At 40.4% G+C, this 23,283-nt stretch overlaps 1 protein-coding gene across 26 annotated transcripts in view; it reads right to left on the bottom strand.

The window, feature by feature from the left end:
• DLG2 (discs large MAGUK scaffold protein 2) overlaps positions 1–23,283 on the bottom strand; it is a 2,206,895-nt gene that overhangs the window by 42,129 nt on the left and 2,141,483 nt on the right. For all 26 annotated transcript variants that reach the window (XM_078058613.1, XM_078058610.1, XM_078058611.1 and 23 more), the window contains one exon: positions 18,275–18,350. In XM_078058613.1, coding sequence (XP_077914739.1) covers positions 18,275–18,350 — 76 coding nt within the window. The remainder of the gene's footprint in view (positions 1–18,274; positions 18,351–23,283) is intronic.

The raw sequence follows: 23,283 nt of genomic DNA on the forward strand, positions 1-23,283 counted from the left end.
ACATCCACAGGGAGTCAAGAATCAGACTGAGCAGAAAGAGACCTGGGTTTCCAGTGTGACTTGGGCTAGTCACCTCATATCTCCGGGTCTTTCTCCATCTGCAAAACATGGTGCTTAGACCAGCCGAACCTTGAGGTTTCTTTTATCTCTGTCACTCACAAATTATGAAACCTCGTTCAAGGTCAAATTAAATGAATTCTTTTTTTTTTAATGCATTGATAATTGAGAGGGCTCTTTTATTCTTATATTTTTTTCTCCAAAATCTGGAGTTTGACAAAAGAGCTGATAAAATCCTAACCTGAATGAAATCCCATATTAGTTACCCTTAATGAACTTTAATTGAGCACCCATCAGGTTAGGCTTATTCTTGGGCTGTTTCAGTCCTCTCCCTTCTCATCACCCAGAGTCATCCAGTTTGGGACTTAAGAGTTCTTTAGTTGTCTTATTTATGTTACTTTTATGTTTCATCTTCAGCTTAACTCTGTAAGAAACATGATCTTGTCTTAAAGTTTTCTCTTGCACTTCCCACAGTGCCCTAGAATGATGCATGGAGCAAAGCTGGTAACAGGGACTTGGTATCATAATAGCATTTAAAAAAAATTCTATTTTTATTTTTTTAAGTAATCTCTACACCCAACCAATGTGGGGCTCAAATTTATAACCCTGAGATCCAGAGTCACGTGTACATGCTCTACTGACTGAGCCAGCCAGGCACCCCATAATAGCATTTTTTTTTTAAAACTAACATTTGTTAAATGCTAACTAACCTACATGGCAGGTGCCTTTATAAGTGTTTTACATGGACTCACATTCTAAGTGCTTCCACATATTATCAGCTCCTATTTAGTGGCTTCAAATTGTGTCCACACTTTATATATAAGGAAAATTGAAGCATAGAGAGGTTGATCACTTGCTCCAGGATTTACACAGCTACGATTCATAAGTCAAGTTTCATTCCCAAGCAGTTAGCTCCAGAGTTGAGCCCTTAGCCACTATGCAATACTGCCTTTCTTGTGACTGTTTGCAAAGATTTCAAGTATTCTTTGCACTCTGCTTTCAGCAGACAGCCCCGGTAATCATCGCTGAGAACTTCTGCCAGCAAATGACTTTCCATGGAATTTTATACTTTATTTCTGAAACATAATCTCTGTTGCTTTATTCTTTTCAAATGGTTCGAGCAATGAGATTTCCATGAAGGCTCCATGAGGGGCTATGAGAATAGTGAATGCCGCGTAGTAGTATGAAGTACTATGTTCACTCGTTTCACTTCTTCATTCTCAGGAATGCCAGTTCTTTTGCAACTTCTCCAAGGGCTCCTCTCCTCTTTATTGGCTGGTCTTATACATTCACACTGAAGGTGATGTGATCCCATGAGGCTAGCAGGGAAGCTATAGGCTGATTTACCCTACCTGGGTGAGAAGACCCTTACTCAAATCCATACATTGATTTATACCAATGGAAAGTAACAAAATGTTGGGGTGTCTGGGTGGCTCAGCCGGCTGGACGTCTGACTCAATTTCAGCTCAGGTCATGATCTCAGGGTGTGGGATTGAGTCCCGCATTGGGCTCCCCACTCAGCAGGGAGTCTGCTTGAGATTCTCTCTCTCCCTCTGCCCCTCACCCCCGTACACACGCATGCACTCTCTCTCTTTCAAATAAATAAATGAATAAATAAATAAATAAATAAATAAAATCTTAAAGAAAAAGAAAGTAACAAAATACTGTCTTTCCCCTTGTTTCCATTACTGTCTGTCTGAGCACTTCTGAAGTTACTCGTCCCTTATGGACCACCTTCTGACAGAAGGCTCTCCTAACTACTCCAGGCCCCTCTATTCTATGCATTTGCTTCCATTTATTCATGCACCAAATATATCCTGAGCATAAGTATAAGCCAGGCACTGTGCTAGGCGCTGGAGGTGTAATAAACTCCAAAGGACCTCGCAATTCCGTGACAGAGAGAGATTCTTAAGGAACTAGTACGCTGTGACAGTGTGCGCAAGGTACTAGAGAGGCATGAGAAAGGCAGGATAACTTCTGCTGTGGAGGGGAGCAGGAGGTGAATGTCAACTGGATATTGAAGGATAGGTCATTGCTCACTAAGTGGAAGAGGGAGAAAGAGAGCAAGGTTATTCCACCAGCCAAAGAAGTTAGGCAGGGTTCTTGACTGTCTCTGATAACTCAAAGTGTATCTATTCTCCAATTTGAATGTAAACGCATTGATAATATTAATAGTGGCAAATATTTGTTGAGCTCTTTCTCTGAGCCACTGTTAGTATATGTCTTATTAACCATTTTGTACTAATAATGTCATTGAACCCTCCCCACAATTCCATCACACACACACACCCCTTCTGTCTGTATTATTACACGTATACAAATGAGAAAGGGGACGTCATTTGCCTCCCTGGTAAGTGGCAGAAACAGATTCAAACTCAGCTCTCTCAGACTCCGAAACCCAAGCTTCACTACTATTTTGTTTTCTGTTTGTACTTGTCCAGGGCTGAGTACAGAGTAGTTGCCTAAGCAGTGTTGGTAGAGGGAAGAATTGGTTGACAGCTAGGTGTCTGTGGCAGGGGAGTTGTGCTATGTTGTATTGCAGGCAGGAAGGGATGGACCAGTGACTTCATTCACAATCTGGTTTGTTCAAATGGAGGCATGTCATGTTACAGGGTGAGGCCAGGACCTGTATATCCTCCCAGGTATTTATTAAGTGAGGATTATGCCCAGGGAAGAGGTAAGAGCTCAGTCCTGGGCTCAGACAGGCCCAGGCACACTGCTTCTCTGCTAGACACACTTTTTTTTTTCTTTTTGAGAATCTTCCTTATTAACAAGTTTGAGTCAATTCACTGGTTGTGTGTCCTTGGGGCTAGGTATTTAACCTTTCTAAGATTATTGTCCTTGTCTGTGTCATAAATTTAATAATAACGTCTACTTCATGCCATCATCATCATCATCATCATCACCACTGGTAACTCATGAGGCTCAGAGAGGTAACTTGCTTTGCTTGTGGGGCTTACTGTCTAGTGCTGGACAAGAGGCAGATATTCATGCTATGTGTGCTATGGAAACTCAGAGAAGAGACTCCTGGCCCAGCTTCTCCTGCCTACCTGAGCTTAGGAAGGTCACGGTCCCTCCCTGAGCATCAGCTTCCTCTTCTGTCAGTCAGGGAGATAAATTAATGACCTCAAAGGTCCTTTATGCTGCGAAGATGTTTCCTCCTCCCTCTGACCATTCCACCCTTTCCTTCCCTCCTTTAGCTGGACGTTTCCAGCTTCACCCTCTTGGATGATGACTCAGTTTTGGGAGCTGACAGTTTACTCTTTGTCTCCCATGATCTGATGTCAACAGCAGACCCAGAGCACAAGACGTCACTTGCAGTGCCCATGTGTCAGGAGGAATTACAGGCAAACCAATACGTAAAGCACAATAATAAATAGTATTCTTTGTAAAGTTGTTCTTGATTGAGTAATTTTCACCTCTTGCTTGCTTCTGGAAGGAGGGGTAACTCAAAAGTGAAGGCAAATTCATTACAGTTGAAACTGCTGGGCCCTCAGCCAATAGCCCCATTTTAGCAGGACGAGTCACAGGGGTTAGAACTCTCACTGGGAATTCAGTGGTGTAGCAGGTGAGTGGAGAGTTGTTTCTGTCTGGGACATTGTTGTTCAACCCATGCTGAGCCTTCTATTTACACATTTCCTTGGAGGAGCACTTCAAAAGGTATATGCCAGTGGACTGTGTTTTCTAAGACAAGTAGAGCTCATGAGGGGAGGATATCTTAGTTCTAATGTGAAAGATATGAGTAGCCCAAAGATTTCGCCATAGTTCATTTTTTGGAGAAAGAAAAATTGAACTGCTTGCCAAACTTCAAATAGTAGCTGATAAAAGTGCAGATTTTCACTTGGCGGGGATCTGAACATCTCTAAGATTTTAGAGTGTGCAGATAAAAACCATGAAAACACACACACACACACCTCAAGGGAATAAAAACACCTTCAAAACCCCCAACACTTCCATTTAAGAACACTCTATCCCTCTCCCTCCCTCCCTTTCTCTCTTTCACACACACACACACACACACACACACACACACACACACACACACCCTTCCTATTCATGTTAGCTGACACAGCCCAGCAGGTTCATTGTTATTTCTATAGGAGACACCAGGGATCTCAGGGTGAGTCCATCACTGTAACTGATGGTTACTTTAAAGCCAAAGCGAATGCTTCTTGTGCCTAGGGAGGATTTTTTTCCCTCAGCATCCACCAGAAACTCTGCAATCATCCTTAATTCCTTCCTTGTAAGTTTCTGTCACTTTTTCTTATTCTTCCTGCCACTGTCCTGGTTCAAGAAGATTTTTTTGCACCTTGTTTGCACATGCCACTCACATAACAATTGTGTTCCACTTGTGAGAAAATGTATTTGCATCACACAGCACAGTGCCAGGAAATTGCATCTAATAACATTATTACTCCTTATCCATTCTCATTGCTGGGGATGAAGAGTGCAAATCCTACTAGGAGATAACCATTTGACAGCAATATCCATTACTTGAAGACTCCAAAGGAGTGGGATACTAATACCTCCTCCATCATGGGCTATTGTAGTTCTAAATGCAACCAGGCATGTATGGGCTTAGCCATGGTAAGTGTTCAACAAATGGTAATTATTTTTTGTTCTATAAGCATTTATTGTTTTTGCCAAACATTATATTCAGGGCTCCAAAGGCAAAAGTGTCTGGTGCGAAGTAGAAAAAGGCACCCCCTGTGGGAAAAAGAATTGCAAAAGCTCACTTTCTCGGGCCGGCTCTTGCTGAATGGTATGTGGGATGTGTTTTGTCCTCCAGGTGTGTCCCTCCGCAGCAATATGTCTCTACTAAACATTGGGAACACAAAATGTGGGGCTCACAGTTTAAGCAAATCATTCCCACACTGTGTTATAATTGCTATGATGGAGGTGTATATAACACGACATTGAGGAGGGAGCGAGGGCCACTGGGGAAGCTGGAGAAGGCTCAGGGGCACCATTTTAAATGGGATTTAAAGAATGAGTAGGAGACTGCAGGTGGAGCTAGAATAGGAAAGCTCAGTTCAAGCAAAGGGCTGTCCAACAGAGGGCGCAAAGCCACCTCTTTTCTCCTCCCCTCTTCCCCAATCCTGCGAAGTTTTCTGGATGGAGTGTAGGATTTAGGGGAGAGCGGGGTTCAGACAAATTGTGGGAAGAGGCAGCTCTGGCCTGCACTGTGAACGCCTCAGTTACATATGGTACTACTGGATGATTACTTCTGTTCAAGAAGTGATCAAGCAATAAATGACCAGTATAAATTTTTCTACAGAAATCAGATGTAGAGTTCAGAACCATTCTTTTATCACTGAATCAGCAACTTCAAGTACTTGGATTATAAATTTTAAAGAAGAAGCATTTTGCAGCTCACAGAGAAGTTGCAAAATCTACTCATCAAAGTGTCATGCATTTTCATCACAGGGAAGATCCTACTATTAAATGAAAAAAAAAAAAAAGAAAGCTTATTCCTTGGATCTCTCAGCCCACGGTAGATTAAAAATAGCATAATTCCTTTTGGATGGGGGCTAGACAGAGGTGCTGCTCCAGGCGCATCTCTGCAGACAGTGCCAGGGGACCACAGCTGAGCATTACATGGTGAGGCGGGCAAGGAAAACTGTCGGGATTGGATTCAGCCACAGAGGGCATCTGTAGTGTGGTAACTGAGCTCCTCATTCATTCAGCAACTCCTAAGGGGTCCGAGCTGGGGGTGGGTAAAAGGTTAGGAGTGAGGGCCAGCCTGGGGCCTCCGCATTGGTTTTGCACTGGGCATCCCGTAGACAAACAGCAGTGTGGGAATTGAGTCTTCACTGAACACCCAGTCCCTACAATTCAAAAGAAACTTCCACTATAGCAGGTGCTACCAGGTTTACATATCGGGTGAAGATTTAGTATTACTGGAGCATCACCAATCATGTTAACATTGTGATTTTGAATTTTGTTGCTGTAATATAGAAGTACTAAATATATATGGCATTTAATTTGTAAATTTATTTTAACAGGATAGATGATAAGAGCTATAAGCATATGGTATTTTTACTTACTTTTGTTTATATATATTTAGGAAGCATCATCATAAGAAAATTTAGTCAACACTAGGGGAGACCAGAAGGATTATTTTCTTATTTTATTTTATTTAAGATTTATTTATTTATTTTTAGAGTGAGAGTGCAGGGGGAGGACAGAGGGAGAGAATCTCAAGCAGACTCCCCGCTGAGTGCAGAATATGATGCCAGGCTCAATCTCATGACCCTGAGATCATGACCTGAGCTGAAATCAAGAGTCAAATGCTTAACGGACTGAGCCACTCAGGCAGCCCTGGATTATTTTCTTTAAAAGAGGCTCCTATGTAGTTCTCCCCTAATAGGGTTTTGTCAGGAATAAATGAGAAAAGTCTTGATAGTGTATTTAGCAAAATGCCTGGCTTATAAATACTTCCAGTAAATGATAGTTACATTGTTTTCACATTTTAGAAATAGTGATCAAAGTCAAATCCTTTATGTACCAAATGTGTACTCTGTCCTTTATTGAGAAGAGGGTAAACACGGAAGTTCAGTCAGCTCTTGGGGATCAGCTGGGGGAAAGGAGAGCTCTTTACCTTTAGCAAAACCATGGTCTCACTTAGTAGCAATCATAAATTGGTGTATTTCTTTTTTTCTTTTAAAGTGTTTTATTTAAGTATTCTCTACAGCCAATGTGGGGCTTGAACTCACGACCCCAACATCAGGAGTCACATGCTCTTTGCACTAAGCCAGCCAGGTGCCCCCAACACATCTATTTTCTGACTGTAATTTATTGAGCTTGTGCTCCCAGGGTTCCAACTCTATGGGGACCTGCAGGTTTAGGCTTGGGAGGTGCTCACAGAACACCTTCTCCCAAAATGAGGAGTGACAGCTGTGTCATTCACATGGGACATGTGCTCCAAATTCGTTAAGGGGTTAATTCTTCGTGACAGGTGGGTACAAGCCAGTTACAGGGAGAAACAGTGGCTTCTTGAGGCCTTCTGGGGAAAATCACCATTCACAGCAAGAAGGCCCAAACACCAGTTTCAACAAGTGGTAACAAATATTCAGACAGTTGTCAAAACATGAAAGACAAACAGCGCATCTGCAAGCTTTTTGCTTCTTTTCAAGTGAGATGGGCTCTCAGGTACGCTGACTCGTACTTGTAAGACATTTGAGACAGCCACAGGGAGAGTTCTCACTTCACCCACATCTCCCAGAACTCTGGAAATGGCAGTACATGTTATCACTACTAACAAGTAAAGGATGCTTCCCATAGCGTCTCCATTGTCACTGATGGATACCCATGGCCCTTGCTGCATGGAAAGAGTTAATTTTCCCTTTTTCCCCTCAATGGACCTCAAGTGCACAGAACGCCATACCTCATAATCCTTAGTCATCATATGCTTTTCATTGTCTCATGCCTTCACGTGAGCTAATGGATTCATGGTGCCTATTACATTATGATAGCTGATGGATAGAGAGATGAGGAAGGAGCCACACAGGGATTTTTTTCTTGAGAAGTATAATTTTGGCTTGACTTAATATCCTTTATGTCTCTTCAGGTTGGTTTATCTCACACCTTTTTTTTTTTTTAAGATTTTATTTATTTATTTATCAGAGAGAGGGCACACACAAGCAGGGGGAGTGGCAGGCAGAAGGAGAAATGGGCTCCCTGCCGAGTAGGGAGCCCCATGTGGGACTCGATCCCAGGACCCTGGGATCATGACCTGAGCCGAAGGCAGATGCTTAACCGACTGAGCCACCCTAGTTTATCTCACATCTTAATGAAGCAAGTTCACTGCACCTGTTATTGATCCCATTTTACAGAGGAATAACTGGCCTGCCTCGATGACTTGGCCACTTGCATAGCTAGGACTGCAGGACTGGGTCTCTTGACTGCTGAGAGGAGCAGATTACGTATGGAGAGTGTCAACTACTAAGGAAATCAAAATCTTTCCCAGGCCATTCAATGTCTGCCAAGAGCAAGGCCAAAGGCTCATGCATCTTTGTTTTTCCCCTGTCCTTAGCACAATGCTGGACATGAAAGACACCTTGCAAGCCTTTGCTGAATAAATGAAATGGTATTCATGTACCTCCAAAGGACAGCCCTTGTCTGTGTAACTGTGGACAGGCCACTCATGTCTCCAGCTCCTGCCTCCGCATCAGTGAAATGGATAATGTACCAAAGTGCTGTGCCAATATGAGGACTGATTAACTAATATTCATGAAGAATTTCTTAATCCCCGAAGAGTGGATCCATGACAACCACCTTTCTGCTTTTAACCTGGAAATCAGTCTAAAATTGGTTTCATTTTTTTAAAGTTTATTTTAGCCACAGTTTTATTGATTCTGTCCTGGGTTGGTTTCCAGTTCAATTCAGTGGTTATTTTAGTATCCTGAATAAACTGGCACTGATTTCTAACAAAGTGTGTATCTATGCACTAGAAGGGACGCTCTGGGACGACAGAGGTAGGTACGCCTTATTCATCCATGTCCCCACTCCGTGGCCAGAGCAGTATCCTGTATGTAGGGGAAACTCAAAATCTATTTATTGAAGTGAAAGGAAAATAACACTCAGATTGAGAGAACCTTCCTTTAAAGGCAATAATACATCGTTCAGTTCTCCATTTATAAGCCACAGCAAAATCCATGTGGGCTGTACCTTCTAATTTACATAACTTTTCTTTCAATATATCACCTTCTTTATTCTCACATTATTTAATTTAATAATTATTGACTGAATGCCATGAACTATTTTAGGCCCTAAATAAGTCACATTCCTTGCCTTTAAGGAACTTGCAATCTACTCTCCAGATTTTATTATTACAGCTGAAACATCAGAGTGTCAGAAAGAGAAGCTACTTGTTCCAGATCACATCATTAGAAAAGCTAAATATAGGATCCAGGACAGTTACATTTCAGAGCTTTTTTTTTTTTTTTTCTAATGAAAGAGTAAAGTAATTAGGTATTTTTAATAAGTATTAGGAACACAGCAGAAGCTGCTGTTGAAATGTTTCAGACATTACATGATCTGTCATTAAAAAACAATTTACCCACATGTAAACAGTACACAGTTGAAAAGAGGCAAGAAATACATACTGTTTTTGCTTGCTAAGAGTCTGGCTATAATCACCATAGTGAGGAAGTCAGATGACTGGGTAGTCAGTCCTGCATCTTTATCTTTCAGTATTGATGTTTTAGCTTTCAGTGAGTTAAAAACTTCTGCAAAATGAAATACGCAAGCTCTAAGGTGTGACTCTGGGCCTTTTGCCTTAAAGAGTCGGGTTAAAGGAAGCTCTGTAGTGAATCGGAATGTATTCATGATTAACTTTAAAGCAGAAATGGGTTTGAGCCAAATTCTCTGAATAATACTTAACATTCTGAATTAATAGCGGGAAGAAAATTTAACAAAAGCTTAGTGTTCTCATCTGATGAAACTATACTTGTTATTTATATAACCACAAATTATACATCTCCTATTTATATTACTTTAGCCCTGGTAGCATCACTAATTGAATAGATAGAATTAGCTATGCTAATAACATCTAGAATGAGTTCATACATAAAAAATGCCTTAAAGAATCCATTACTCTATTTTGCTCACCCAGTATGACATCATGCAGGGCCCAGCTCTGCCACTTACTAGCTCTACGAGCTTGGGTAAGTTATGTATCCTTTCTAAACTTCAGTTTTCTCATTGAAAAAAAGAGCATATTAAGAATACATACCTCACAGGATTTTTGTAAAACACAAATGAGCAATGCCTATTTAAAAAAACCCTGTAGACAATAAGGCAATTTACAGATGTTCATTCAGTGTACTGAATGAAATGCAGGGGTTCTAGAATTTCCCATAGGTAGCTACACAATATAGCAGAAAACTCAGAAACACTCCTGACTTGCAGGCAGTGGCAGGGGCAGGAGTTTGGGGACTGAGTGACATCAGTTCGGCTGCCACCTCCCCCTTCCTGCTTAACTTCAAGGTCAGCAAGCACAGAGTCAAAAACACCCATTATGCAGATGGGTGTAGGGCAAAGTTGTGGCAACTCTCCCTTCCTCTCATCTGTGCAAAAGGGGAGTTAGAATCTAAGGAATAGAGTACTTTGAGGAGGTTGCTCATTCTAGCCTTATAAAGGCGGCAAGTTTGAGATATGTGTGCATGTGGGTAGTGGCAGAGGGGGGGCGGTGGGCAGGGGGAAGAGATAGACTAACATTTCTAGGTACTTTATATATATTATATCTTTTAATATAATCTCCAGTTTTACACATGAGGTAATTGAAACTTAGACATATTATGATAACTCTGGCAGAAGTTGGTCAGTCTGATATCAAAGCTTTCCACTATGCTTACGTACCTCAAATTTCCACAAGCTCAAAGAAACCCTTGGGTAGCTTGTTAAAATGTAGCTTTCTTATCCCTATCCCCAGAGGTTCTGATTCCAAAGGATGAGGGTTGAGCCTGGGCACGTTCATTTTCAATAAGAGTCTCAGCTAATGTTGATGTAGGTGGTCCATTTTCTGGTCTCTTCTTTCCTCTCTATAGCTACTCTATGGTCCTAGGATGGCCTTCTTCATGTCTCACCTGCATTATCAAAATGGACTCCTGCTTTCTAGGGTTGCCTTCTTTTGGATTGATTCTACACAGCAGATCTGGAATCAGTAGCTTCTTTGAGGAGAAATGCTGCTTTCCTGATGCCCCACGGAGTGGGGCAATATGGTGTTCCTTCACTCTCCTTCCCTAAATCTCTGACTTACTCTTGGACATTTGAGCTCTTCATGGGGCTCCAGCCATCCAAAGACTAGTGCTATTAAGGAGCTTTCTTTTGAGGGTGGTAATGACCCTTCCCTTGAAACTCAAATGTCACTTTGAAGTTGTTACAAAAGCAATCCTCATAACTCATCCCGGTGAAGCAAACATAATTCCTACTTGCTAACAAAACACTGCCAAGTCACTTTTTTGATAAACGATACAGTAGTAGGCTCTGCTACCAACTCTCTGTGTCTCCCGGAAAAATGATTCTCAGTGTCTTTATCTGTAAATGACAGAGTAGAAATCAATGGTCATATGGAAACTTCCAAGAATGTATGAAGTAGAACTGAGCTTTCTCAGTGCTAGCTCCATTTGATTCAGGGAGGCTGCCATGATCCTATCACCATAGCTCCATCTCTGTCCCATGCCCTCTCTCACAGTCAATATCCCCTCTTAAAGGGAGCTCGAGGCTTTGGAAAAGGAAACAGAATAATATTAGGAACCACTAGGTCAGATGTCCAAGGATGACAGTCCTCTCTGATCTCTTTAGCAATTGTTTCCTCTTTTTCTTTTCTTTTGCCATTGTTTTAAGTTCAGATTTTCAAAATCTCACACCCAGAATACTGGAGTAGCTTTCTCAAACATCTCCCACTGTCAGTCTTTCTCCCCTCCAATCATTCCTTCCCACAGTTACCCAGATTGATTTCTTGGAAATCTACTTCTGATCATTCACTTTCCTTTCCTCCAAGAAGGGAGGACTGAGCAGACAGAATGTTTCTGGTGGACACTATGCTAGGTGCTAGCAGCACAAAGATGAGTAAGTATGGACCTTTGCCAGGGAATGACATTTGGGCAGCAACACAAGTACATTCAGGGTACAAGCCCAGGGGAAATCACTAGGTTGGGTTCAACCATTAAAATTCTCTGTCTACAGGATAAAGTCCAAGTTTCCTAGAAAATTTAAGGCACCAGAACTGATTTGAGTATAACTTTCCACTTCTGAGTCCTTTTATTCCTCTTCATAAATTGCTGCTTACAATGAAAGTAAACAATGTTTTCCCTCCTAAGTATCCTGTATCCTATTCCTACCCCCCTGTCTGCCCCTTTGCAAATTTTACTAATCCTCTAAGGTCTCCCCACCCCCTCTACCCCCAAAATTCAAAATCTCCCATCTTCCAAGCCAGAATCTCCTCCTCTGAACTTCAGAGCAAGTTTCTTGTCCCTCTTGTTTAGTATTAATCACTTGCTCCCTGTGGGGACTCCTTCTCTCCCCCAGTATCCTTGCTTCTTCAGGGCAGTGACCATGTCTTATTCGGCTTGGTCCACATTGCCTGGCAAGCTGCTTGTACTGGCGTCTAATAAAGGTTTATTGAATGACTGAATGAACACATTTGCCAAGACTTGTCCCTCTGGCAGGCCACAATTAGAGGAAGTGTGCAGCCCCAAGCTCACTTCGGAGAAGTTCCCATCCAGAAACATGTACATCATCTGGGAAAGCAGCTTCTGCATTTCAGGATTTAAGCTTATGTCCAAGTCAGTTTTTGACAAAGCTAAATAAACCCAATTCAGTATACTTCTTCATTTTTCTTAAAATGCACCAAGTGACATGGTTTTACTAGGAAGAGGGCATGCTATAGTAAACAGATTATGGGCTTTGGAATCAGTCAGACATGGGTTCAGATTTCTTTGCCTTAGTTTCTTCCTTCCTTTTTTTTTTTAAAGATTTTATTTATTTATTTATTTATTTATTTATTTATTTATTTGAGAGAGAGAGAGAGACGAGAGCGAGTGCATGTGAGCAGGGGAGAGTTGCAGAGGGGGAAGGAGAGGCGGGGGGTGGGCAGAAAGAATCTCAGGCAGAGTCTGTGCTGAGCATGGAGCCCAATACAGGGCTTGATCTTGATCTCACAACCCCGAGATCATGACTTGAGCTGAAACCAAGTCAGAGGCTTAACCGACTGAACCACCCAGGCGTCCCAACCTTAGTTTCTTTAAATCTGTAAAAAGGGAACAAATGATTTCCCTTCACATTTTGTTGGGGTGATTAAAAGATTACATGAGCTGAGTTTTTGCAATGGACATTTTTACTATTGGAATAACATCTATCATCTCTGTTTTGTACCAGCCTGTGACTAAATAGCACTACTTATTTACTTACAACGTCCTTTACTTTGGAAAGGATTTGCAGCGCAAAGGAGACACACATTGCACATGGCTGGCATTTAGTAAGGCTATTGATACTCTTTCAAATATATAATTCCCTTCCTTAAATTATAGAAATTTTTAAATAAAATGAAACAAAATTTAGCATAAATCACTAAATAATCATTGATTTTTCAATGGAGAACAGCTTGATTATGAAGATCATATTATTTCCTAAATGTCTTAATAAGTAACAGAGTGGCTGATTATGAAATTGACGAAAAAAGTTAAAAGACCAATGAAAGAAAGTAAGGGAGTGATTAAGTTTTTACCAGAGGCTAGTTTGAGTAGAGACTCATTAGGAATTTAACTGACATTCTCAGGGAAGCCTGCCTGCATTGGGATCTGGGAAACTGAGATAGTTCTCAAGGAGACCCATCCAAACAGATGGCCACTTTGAGCTTAGGGGTCTGGGTAGGCTGGAATGATGTGGGTTACTGACACAATTGTCCACTTGTCTTTGCATGTGTAGACACAAACTTTGTGCAGGCACATGGAGTGGACTGAAAGCCTGGGCACTTCATTTGTAGCAAATGAGCACTTTCAATGGAGAGCCTCCGATTTCTTCCTGGATGTTCTCAAAATTTAGTGAGCTTCCCGCTCAAATCAGGCTTTCCATACAAGCTGCCTGACCTTCCAGGCCTTCCTGGTCAGCCCCATTTGCCACATCTACCACTACACCAACCACACCATCCATCTGGTGTCCCTGATCTGCTTGGCCTCACTCTAACATGCCTACAGTTTCCACCTTCATGTTCATGCTGTATTCTATGTGTGGCACACTCCTACTCAGACTTGAAGATCTTGTTCGAGTACCACCTTCTTTTGGAAGCTTTCTCTCTTACCCAAGGCATGATTAGTAACTGTCCTTCTGACTTCCAAAAAAATATAGTGTGAAGAAATGGACATTCTGCTATCAAAATGTTCTGAATGCAAACCTGACACTTGTACCTGTTAGCTGTGTGATTTTAGGTAAACTAGCTCATCTTCTTGAGGCACAGTCTCCAGATACTTCAAATAAAGACTGTTAATTCCCTAAATTTCTGAGAATCATCAGCGATACTGTATTGCCAGCTTTCTTATATTTCTCTTTGTGAGCTCCTTGAAATGAGAGACCTTGCCTTTTTAATTAAACAGGCTGTACTTTTTACTTTGTTGTCCTACAAATCACCTAGCACAATACCTGCTGTTTCACAGCATTCAGTATTTTTAAATCAATGGATAGTTCTGGAAAAATAACTCAAGCACTGATAAGTCAATCAAAGTCTAAGTTCTTCTATGAAGTGCTCTCTGGCCATTCCTATACCCATTAATTTGAATTCTCATAGCTCTTATACATATTTCTATTAAGGCCATTGCCACAACCTGCTTTATCCATATGAACTGACTTTAAGCTTCTCCAGGGCAGCAACCATGGCTTCCCTTTGAACTCATGTTTCACAATGTGTAAATGCCAGCTAATGATAGGGTCCTTTCAAATATCCCCTTCTCTTTCTCATTCCAAGTAGTTTTCTTCTTCAGTTTTTTTTTTAAAGATTTTATTTATTTATTGAGAGAGAGAGAGAGAGCACAAGCAGGGAGAGTGGCAGAGGGAGAGGGAGAAGCAGGCTCCCTGCTGAGCAGGAAGCCCGATGCGGGGCTCGATCCCAGGACCCTGAGTAGAAGGCAGACACTTAACTGACGGAGCCATCCAGATGCCCCTTCTTCCTCAGTTTATGTTGAGTTTATCCCTAGGTCCCAGACTGAGGCTTTTGTGACAATAACTAAGTTCTATAGTCTGTGTCCTTGGCTCAAGGTGAGTGGTTTTTCCTGACCCAACTTCTCAGCTCTCCCCATAGTGGGTCTCTCTCTTTCTTCAGCACACTTTCTCTTAATCGTCTTTTACTTTCTACCTTGGGCAAGAGTCTTCTCATTGATGTACTGTTCTCATGGGGATTTGGAAAACTTTGATTTATTATTTCTTAACTCACAGGCTCATGGAGAATTACTGCTGGAAGGCATCTTAAAAATCATTGAACCTACGGACTTCAAACAGAGAACAATTCTCAATGTTGTGCTAGGGATGAATAGTCAATCATGCCAGTTTTTTTTTTTCTCCTGCTGAGGTCATACATGGTCTCAGAATAATTTTCAACAAAATATTCCAGGTAGAAATTATCAATCCACAAGGAACTATCAATCCATAATCACGATCAATCCACCATATAGGAAGTGAAACTTGCCTGACATCCGGGATGTAGTTCAAAGCTATTATTTTGTCAATGAGGCCCAAAGAGCAGTGGTGACTTAATAATGAACTCAAACTAGAACCCAAGTTTCTTGACCCTCATGACTGTTGGTCCAGGGTTTCCCTTTCCACATGGTCACTGGTCCCCCTTCAGTAGTCATTTAAGTCCTAGAATTTATATTCTGTTTTTTGGCATTACCTAATAGTATTTGACAATATGATTAAAAAGCCTAATACACATGTCTTAGCCTTATCAAAAAGACATCTGAGCTCTCATAGATGTTATAAGCTCTTGAAGAGAAGGGCCTTTGTTACACTTTGCATCTTTCACAAGTTCTAGCCCTGTGTCTGGCACATAGTAGGTATTCAACAAAAATTCTCTGATATATATTCAACTATATATATGGAACAAAGAGGAGCTCTATCCTTAAATTCTCACTAAGAAGGAGTGAAAAATCCTGCTCTCTTGTTTATAAATAGTATTTATTTGAAAGGACTCCATGCATGATGACACATACCCTCACTTTTTTTTTTTTTTAAGAGGGACACCTTATGTTTAAATAAATTCCTGTTTCACCCGAATGTTTTAGGGTAAAGTAAATGTTATGTCAATGATTGGGCCGCCCTGTGACACTTCTACTTCAAAATATGAAGGGGCAGTGTTGTGATTTGGGCTCAAAAGTCCTGAGAAATGATAGCCTTTCTTCTTTTTGTTTTTCATGGTGACATCTATTGACCATAACCTGAGGTTCTGTGTGATGCTCACAAGCCAGAATTGTTAGGACAGAAAGATAAAGGAAAGGAAATGAAGAAAAAGAGCATAGGAAGAAAGAAGGGTAGGTAGGGGGCAGTATTTTACAGTATAGCAATGAGAGACTTGTTTTATCACTTAAAAATAGATTTTAAAAGCTGCACAAGCCACAGCTGACATCATACTTAATGGCGAAAGAGTGAATGCTTTCCTCTTAAGGTCAGCAACAAGGCAAGGATGGCTGCCCTTGCCACTTCTATCCAATATTGATCAGGAGGTTCTAGCCAGGGCAATCAGGCATGACAAAGAAATAAAAGTCATCCAGATTGAAAAGAAAGAAGTAAAACTCTCTTTTCACACATGATGACCTTATATGTAGAAAGTGCTAAGGAATCTACCAAAAAAATTTATCAGAACTAATAAATAGGTTCAGCAAGGTAGGAGGATATGATTGATATGTAAGCTAATTACATTTCTATATACTTGAAATGAACAAAACAAAAATGAAACTGAAAAGATAATTCACATGTAAAAAAAAGAAGAAATTGGAATCCTACCTCATATCATATACAAAAAACTAACTCAAAATGGATCAAACACCTAAATGTAAGAGCTAAAACTATAAAATTCTTAGAAGAATATATGGATGTAAATCTTCATGACCTTGGATTAGGTAATGGTGTCTTTTATATGACACCAAAAACACAAGTAACAAAAGAAAAAATAGGTAAATTGGACTTTATCAAAATTAAAAACTTTTGTGCACAAAGGGACACTAGCAAGAGAGTAAAAAGACAACCTACAGAATGAGAGGAAATAATTGGAAAGCATACATTTGATGAAATTGATTTCCAGAATATACAAAGAATTTCTACAACTCAACAACAACAAAAAAGCCCAATTTAAAAATGAGCAAATGATCTGAATAGACATTTCTCCAAAGAGGGTATAGAAATGGCCAAGTAACACATGAAAAAATGCTCAACACCAATAGTCATTAGGGGAATGCAAATTGCAAATACAATGAGATACCACTTCAGACCAAAAAAGCAGAAAGACATATAACAAGTGTTGGTGAGAATGTGGAGACACTGGAGCCCTCATACACTGATGGTGGGAATATAAACAAGTACAACCACCTTGGAAAAACAGTCTGGAAGTTCCTCAAAACATTAAACATAGAGTTATCATAAGACCCAGAAATTCTACTCCTAGGTATACACCCAGTGGAAGTAAGAACACTTGTCCACACAAAAATGTATACACAAATGTTCACTGCAGCATTATCCATAATAGCCAAAGAGTGGAAAGAACCCAGATGTCCATCAACTGATGAATGGATAAATTAAATGAGATGTATCCTTACAATGGTATATTATTTGGCAAGGAAAAGAAATAAAGTACTTATACATGCCACAATATCTGTGCATGAGAACATTATGTGAAGTGAAAGGAGCAGACACAAAAGACCACATAGTATATAATTCCATTTATATAAAATATCCAGAATAGGCAAATCTATAGGCAAAATAGATTAGTAGTTGCTTAGGGCTGGGTAGGGTGGAGGGTGGGGGTGAGGTCAGGGGGCAATGGGAAGTGACAGCTACAGGGTTTCTTTATGGGGTGATCAAATGTTCTCAAACTGATTGTAGGGATGGCTGTCTAAATAAATATACTAAAAACCTCTGGATGGTATACTTTAAATTAGTGAATTGTATGGTATGTGAATTTTATCTTGTTAAAGCTGTTATTAAAATAGATACATGTGCACATAATACTTTAATTTTGGTGATTCAATTTCACTTATTAATTCTCTTCTATGTCTGTCACAACAATCCATGTATTCACTTAGATGATCCATATATATATATTTCCATGACCACTGTCTTAGCTTTATAATATGTAATAGACTACACATATTTGTGAAGAGCAGGTAGGTATCTTTTATGAAATCCATCCTTTTGAACATTTAATTTAAAAGAAAAAATTAAAGAAATGAAAACACTAAACTATCTTTTTCTTCTTCAGTGTAATCACTACATCACCTTCATCAACACATCATTTCCATGGACCACTGTCAGCTTTAGCCCCAGTATTTAATATATTTATCACACATCTACTTCATCAGAGAATACATTATTACTTTCAGCAGTACACTTATAATAGTACTCTACTGTCTGGTAGCTCCATAATTTCTTTGCTACTGAAAGCCTAAATGTTAATTATAGTTAAACCCATGGCAGCCGAGAGAACTTAATATTTCGATTATTTTGTACCTACCCCTTTTGAATCAATCACTCCAGGTTTCGCATTAAACTTCACTGTCTTCAACCGGGCACGCTCCTTTCTTTCCACCCTAAAGAAAATTGAAAATAAAGAGCTGATCGCATGGCAAGGCATTTATGAGTAAGTTTCTTACTAAATAAAGAATACCTCTTCATATCCTACAGCTCAAATACAATGTGTTCTAAAGAATTCCCATTCCTTTGTTTGGTAAAAAAAAGTCTTGGTATATTGTCTCTAAGAGGCTAACACATCCCTTGAAACTTCTGTGTGATGTGTACTGAGAGTCACAGTGATTGGAAGAAACAAAGAGGGAGAAAAACTATTTGTTACTTAAATGCCCGAATAAATCAATCAAAAATCTATTAAAAGAAATCACAATCCACAGAGATGAACACCTAAAGTGAAGACTAAATAAACTTCTTTCTTCTCCTCTGCTCCCCTCTGCACACCTCATCTCTCCTACTCTTTTCTTTTGGTTTCCTTTTTCTTCCCTTCCCTTTAGAAACACAAGGGTATTTACCTTCACCTCAAAACCAAATATGTTATAGGTAATCTTGAATTTTTTCCTTTTCCCCAGTGCTGTTCTCCTGTCATCTCTGCAGGTTTCATCATTGTACCTGACACTTCATTCATTCATCAAACACTCATCGAGTGCCTACCATGTATCAAGCAAGGAGCTGGGGAACGAAGAAAAAAATTAAAAAGCATGACTGCAATAAACATCCAGGAATGTGCTCCTGGTAGGAACAAAGACATAAAGAGACTGATAATGCTGCACGGTAAGACTGTTGACAGCAACGGGGCAGGGGGAGGGGGGAGAAGGAGGGATAGAGGAGGCATCTATCTCACTGAAGGGTGAGAAGGAGGGATAGAAAGCATTGGGGTGAGCTTCTTGGAGGAGGTATCAATTTATGTGAAACTTGAAAGACAAGAAAGAGCTTGTCACCAGGAAAAGTCCAGGGAGAATTTCCCAGACAGGAGCAATGACACATACCATGACCCAAGGATATAAGCAAGCTAAAGATTGTGGGAAGATTCTGGTATAGGGAATATATAGGAGGGGATGTGAGACAGTGAGGTGGTGGGGCCTCCTTATAAAAGATCTCCATCCACACTAAGGACTGAGGCTTTTTCCTTGGGGAATCCTCGTGAGTTACGAGAGGATATAAAGCAGAGAAGCGCTCAAACAGATGAGCGTAGAATAAATGACCGTGGCAGAGGAGGATAGGCTGGAGGAGAGAAGGGACAGTGGGAAGCAGGAGGCCTGTTAAGAAGTCATTGCCACGGGCGCCTGGGTGGCTCAGATGGTTAAGCGTCTGCCTTCGGCTCAGGTCATGATCCCAGGGTCCTGGGATCGAGTCCCGCATCGGGCTCTCTGCTCCTTGGGAGCCTGCTTCTCCCTCTGCCTCTCTCTCTCTCTGTCTCTCATGAATAAATAAATAAAATCTTTAAAAAAAAAAAAAAAAAAGAAGTCATTGCCACAATCCAGGCAAGAAATGATAATGAGGTGGAAGGAAGGAAAGGGTTTGAGAAATAGTAGTAAAGTAAAATTGGTAAGACTTGTGCCTCTTCGAAGGATGCGGTTAAAAAAGAGGTAAAGAGAAGCTAAGTATCTCCTTGTTTTTTTGTTTGTTTGTTTTAGCCTCTCCAGTTAGACATGATCACTCCTTCCTTTAAGACGCTACAGTACTTATTTGTATCTTCATGCTGGTATTATCTCATTTCCTTCTGTTTGTTTTCCCAGAGCACATACAAAGCTGTATGTTCCTTGAGGGCAAACCCACATGTCACTCTGCAGCATCCTGCAGCAAGTCCTCAATAAACCACTGTGAACTCAAATAATCTTCCATGAGTTGTTTTGACTTGACTGTTTAAATATGGCCAACTCTAATTTCAAAAATGGGGAAAGAAAAGAGAGAGAGAAGAAAAACCCCGAATCTACAGAAATTAATGGTTTATAAAATCTAAGCTATTCATAGATCAATAATTAACAACATATTGCTTTTTAACTGAGAGCTCTTTTGTGTTCCCAGTTGAAACACAGTGCAGATCGGGGTTTCTATAGTTACAGAAACAGTTTCAGAATATATTTCAGTGTGAGAGGAGAATATTTGAGTGGAAACAGCTGAACAAAAATTTTCATATCTAACCTCAGATATTAAAGCAATATGTTCCACTGAGAGTTTCTACATACAACAGTTAGGAAGAGCACAAGGAAGACTTCAGAAAAGGTAAGCTGCCAAGTGGAAAGATGCTCACTCAGAAAATGCCTGTTCTGAGCAACTTCAGCTTTTCTCGGTTTTAATCCAAGTGCAAATGTTAATTCATATTCATCTCTTCGGATCCTTCTAAAACTGTTCTGGCCCTGACTTTATCCTGGCTTCTTTGCATTAACCAGGATAATTATGGGAAACACTAGTACATTAGATGATGCCAAAATGACAGGCAGAGGATCCATGGTTATTTGATCAGGCTATGCAAAAAATTCTATGCACCCACAGAACTCACAGGCTGAAGTCAGGATTCTAACTGTTTGGACAGAGCATTCTAATTTTTACCCCCTGGTTCCCAAGCTCACCCTTTTCAGATTTCTTAAGAAATGTCCCTATTAGGCTATCTTTAGTGATTCATTGCTTAAATCTTAAGAGGGTTTCAAAGAATGTTAAGTCAGATAGATACACACACACACACACGCGCGCGCGCCTATTATTTGCTATGGTTTATTAATCTTCAAACAGGCAATAGAAAAAACACAATTTTTAAAATGTTACTGTAGGTGGCATGGTTTTGGCTCACTCATGAAGGAAGTCGGAAAGTTTTGCTTTCTCTTGGGGTTGGACGTTTCATTAATGATAATGATGATAATATAAGTGTTGGCTGAAGTTTTAACATAAAATTATTATTGAAAAATTCCTTTACATTTATAGCCTCTTATTTGGTTCTCACAATAACCAAATGATGTAGGTATTATTGACCCCATTTTATGGCTGGGAAAGCTGAGACATGAAGCTTGCCAAGTTTAAAAAGTGGTAGAAACAGGGCCTGAACACTATCTGCTAAAAGCTAACTTGAGTGTCTGTTCACATCTACTCAGCTTGGGAAATAGCATTCAGGATCTTCCTCGTCTCTCTTCTGCAATGGGAATTCTCAACACAAATGAGATTTTGGATGAGTCATACACAGTTTTAGGGCCAATACAGTTCTTCAGAAATCTGCATTAAGTTTTTCACAAATGATAACCAACCTTCTCCATTGCATCCCCATATCCCAAATGTCCTGAATTAAATAAACCATAACCAAATGCAAGTATATAATCACTTACATAACACCATACCAAAACAGGCTGGGCTTTAAAAAATTTTTTTTAAGAGTGTGAGAACTGCAGAGAGGGGAGAGGGGCAGAGGGAGAGGAAGAGAGAGAGAATCCTAAGCAGATTCCACATCCGGTGTGGAGCCCAATGCAGGACTTCATCTCATGACCCTGACATCATGACCTGAGCTGAAATCAAGAGTCAGACGCTTAACAGACTGAGCCAGCCAGGCACCCCTGGGCTTTAAAATTTAGAATAAATTTTAATACTGAAATTTAGGTTAGTTAAATGACTATATGCAGCACTATAAATATTGAATTATATCATAAATATTGAATTAATTTCTCTTCTTGGCAGTCCTTTTGTATTCACTGTAGCCCCATCATAGTTTTGCTTTCCCACCACAGAGGCCCACGTTGATTCCCCTCTCTCAGTGGTAGGTGGCTATGGCTTATGTTTTCTCCTACCTACCTCAGCCCCTTCCTCTCTTGCTTCTTGGGATGCAGGTGGATGATTTATTGCTCAAATGAGAGGTAGGGCTGGGAAATAGGGCTCTAAATAATGGTGTGTTCTTTCAAGCACTAAAAGCTCAAATATGAAGAAAGGAAAACACCCATTATTTGAATGTGTACAAGGTATTTGATGTTGTACTAAGCACTCTGCCTATATTATCCATAACTGCACAACGATCCAGGACTTAAGATGGAGCTGGGCATATAGTAGGTGCTTAATGAATCTTTGTTGAATAAATGAACAAATGAATGAACGAATGCATGAATAAACCCTCAAGGAGCGTTGTGGGCCTGGATGTGAAAATTGAGGCTCAAGAGTTAAGTGACTTACCCTCAAACAGTGTTTTTAATAAAAAATTACTTACCAATTCATTACTTTTTCACTTGGTAAGAATTTACATCAAGTTTAGCATCACCTTCTCTAATTATGTTACTAAGTAAGACTCCTTTGGCAGAAATAGATGATATTGAAGCTTTACCTAAGGAAATGGTGGGCCACCTGTATAGAAAGACTGAATCGAAATGAGAAGTACTGCCTTACTTCTCTCACACTCAAGAGGCAAGCAATTAATTAGATTGTTTAAGCAGAAATAATCCTCTCCACCCTAGTTTGGTCACTGACCAAAATACTGAAAATGTAAACTGGATGGCAAAATCTGAGCAATCACTTCTGACAGCTAGCATCTCCAGGGAGTACCAAATGGTCATGCTTCAATGAGCCCAACTGTTTTCCTCTGCCCTCTCACGCATTCCCCATCTGGCATTTTCAGGTCCTGGCCAAACACATAATGAGGTCAGGCTTGGAGCACTGGATGGTGGGAGCATCATTTGGTGCTGGGTATTCCTGTGCCCATGCTCTACGAGGATGGAAATGCCATCCATGTGACTGGCCACAAGCTCTCTGTGAAGGTTAGGTGAGTAAACCTTAATGCAGTGCTAGCTACAAACCTGTCATCTGAGAGCCCAGGTGACCATCACTATGGGGCAATGAATAAAGACTCAGATTAAAAGACTGTGGAACAAATCATATCCTGGCCACTCACAAAAACTACGTAGTCTCAGGAAACAGTGATTCTATGCTAAGAGGCCAGGTTTTGCAAACCCAGACTTGTTTGAATCCTGCATCTGCCACTTGTTGGCTCTGTGACTTAGGGCAGTTCATTCAACCTTTTAGGATCTC

Source organism: Halichoerus grypus, chromosome 11 (assembly GCF_964656455.1).
Source record: "Halichoerus grypus chromosome 11, mHalGry1.hap1.1, whole genome shotgun sequence".
Lineage (NCBI taxonomy): Eukaryota > Metazoa > Chordata > Mammalia > Carnivora > Phocidae > Halichoerus > Halichoerus grypus.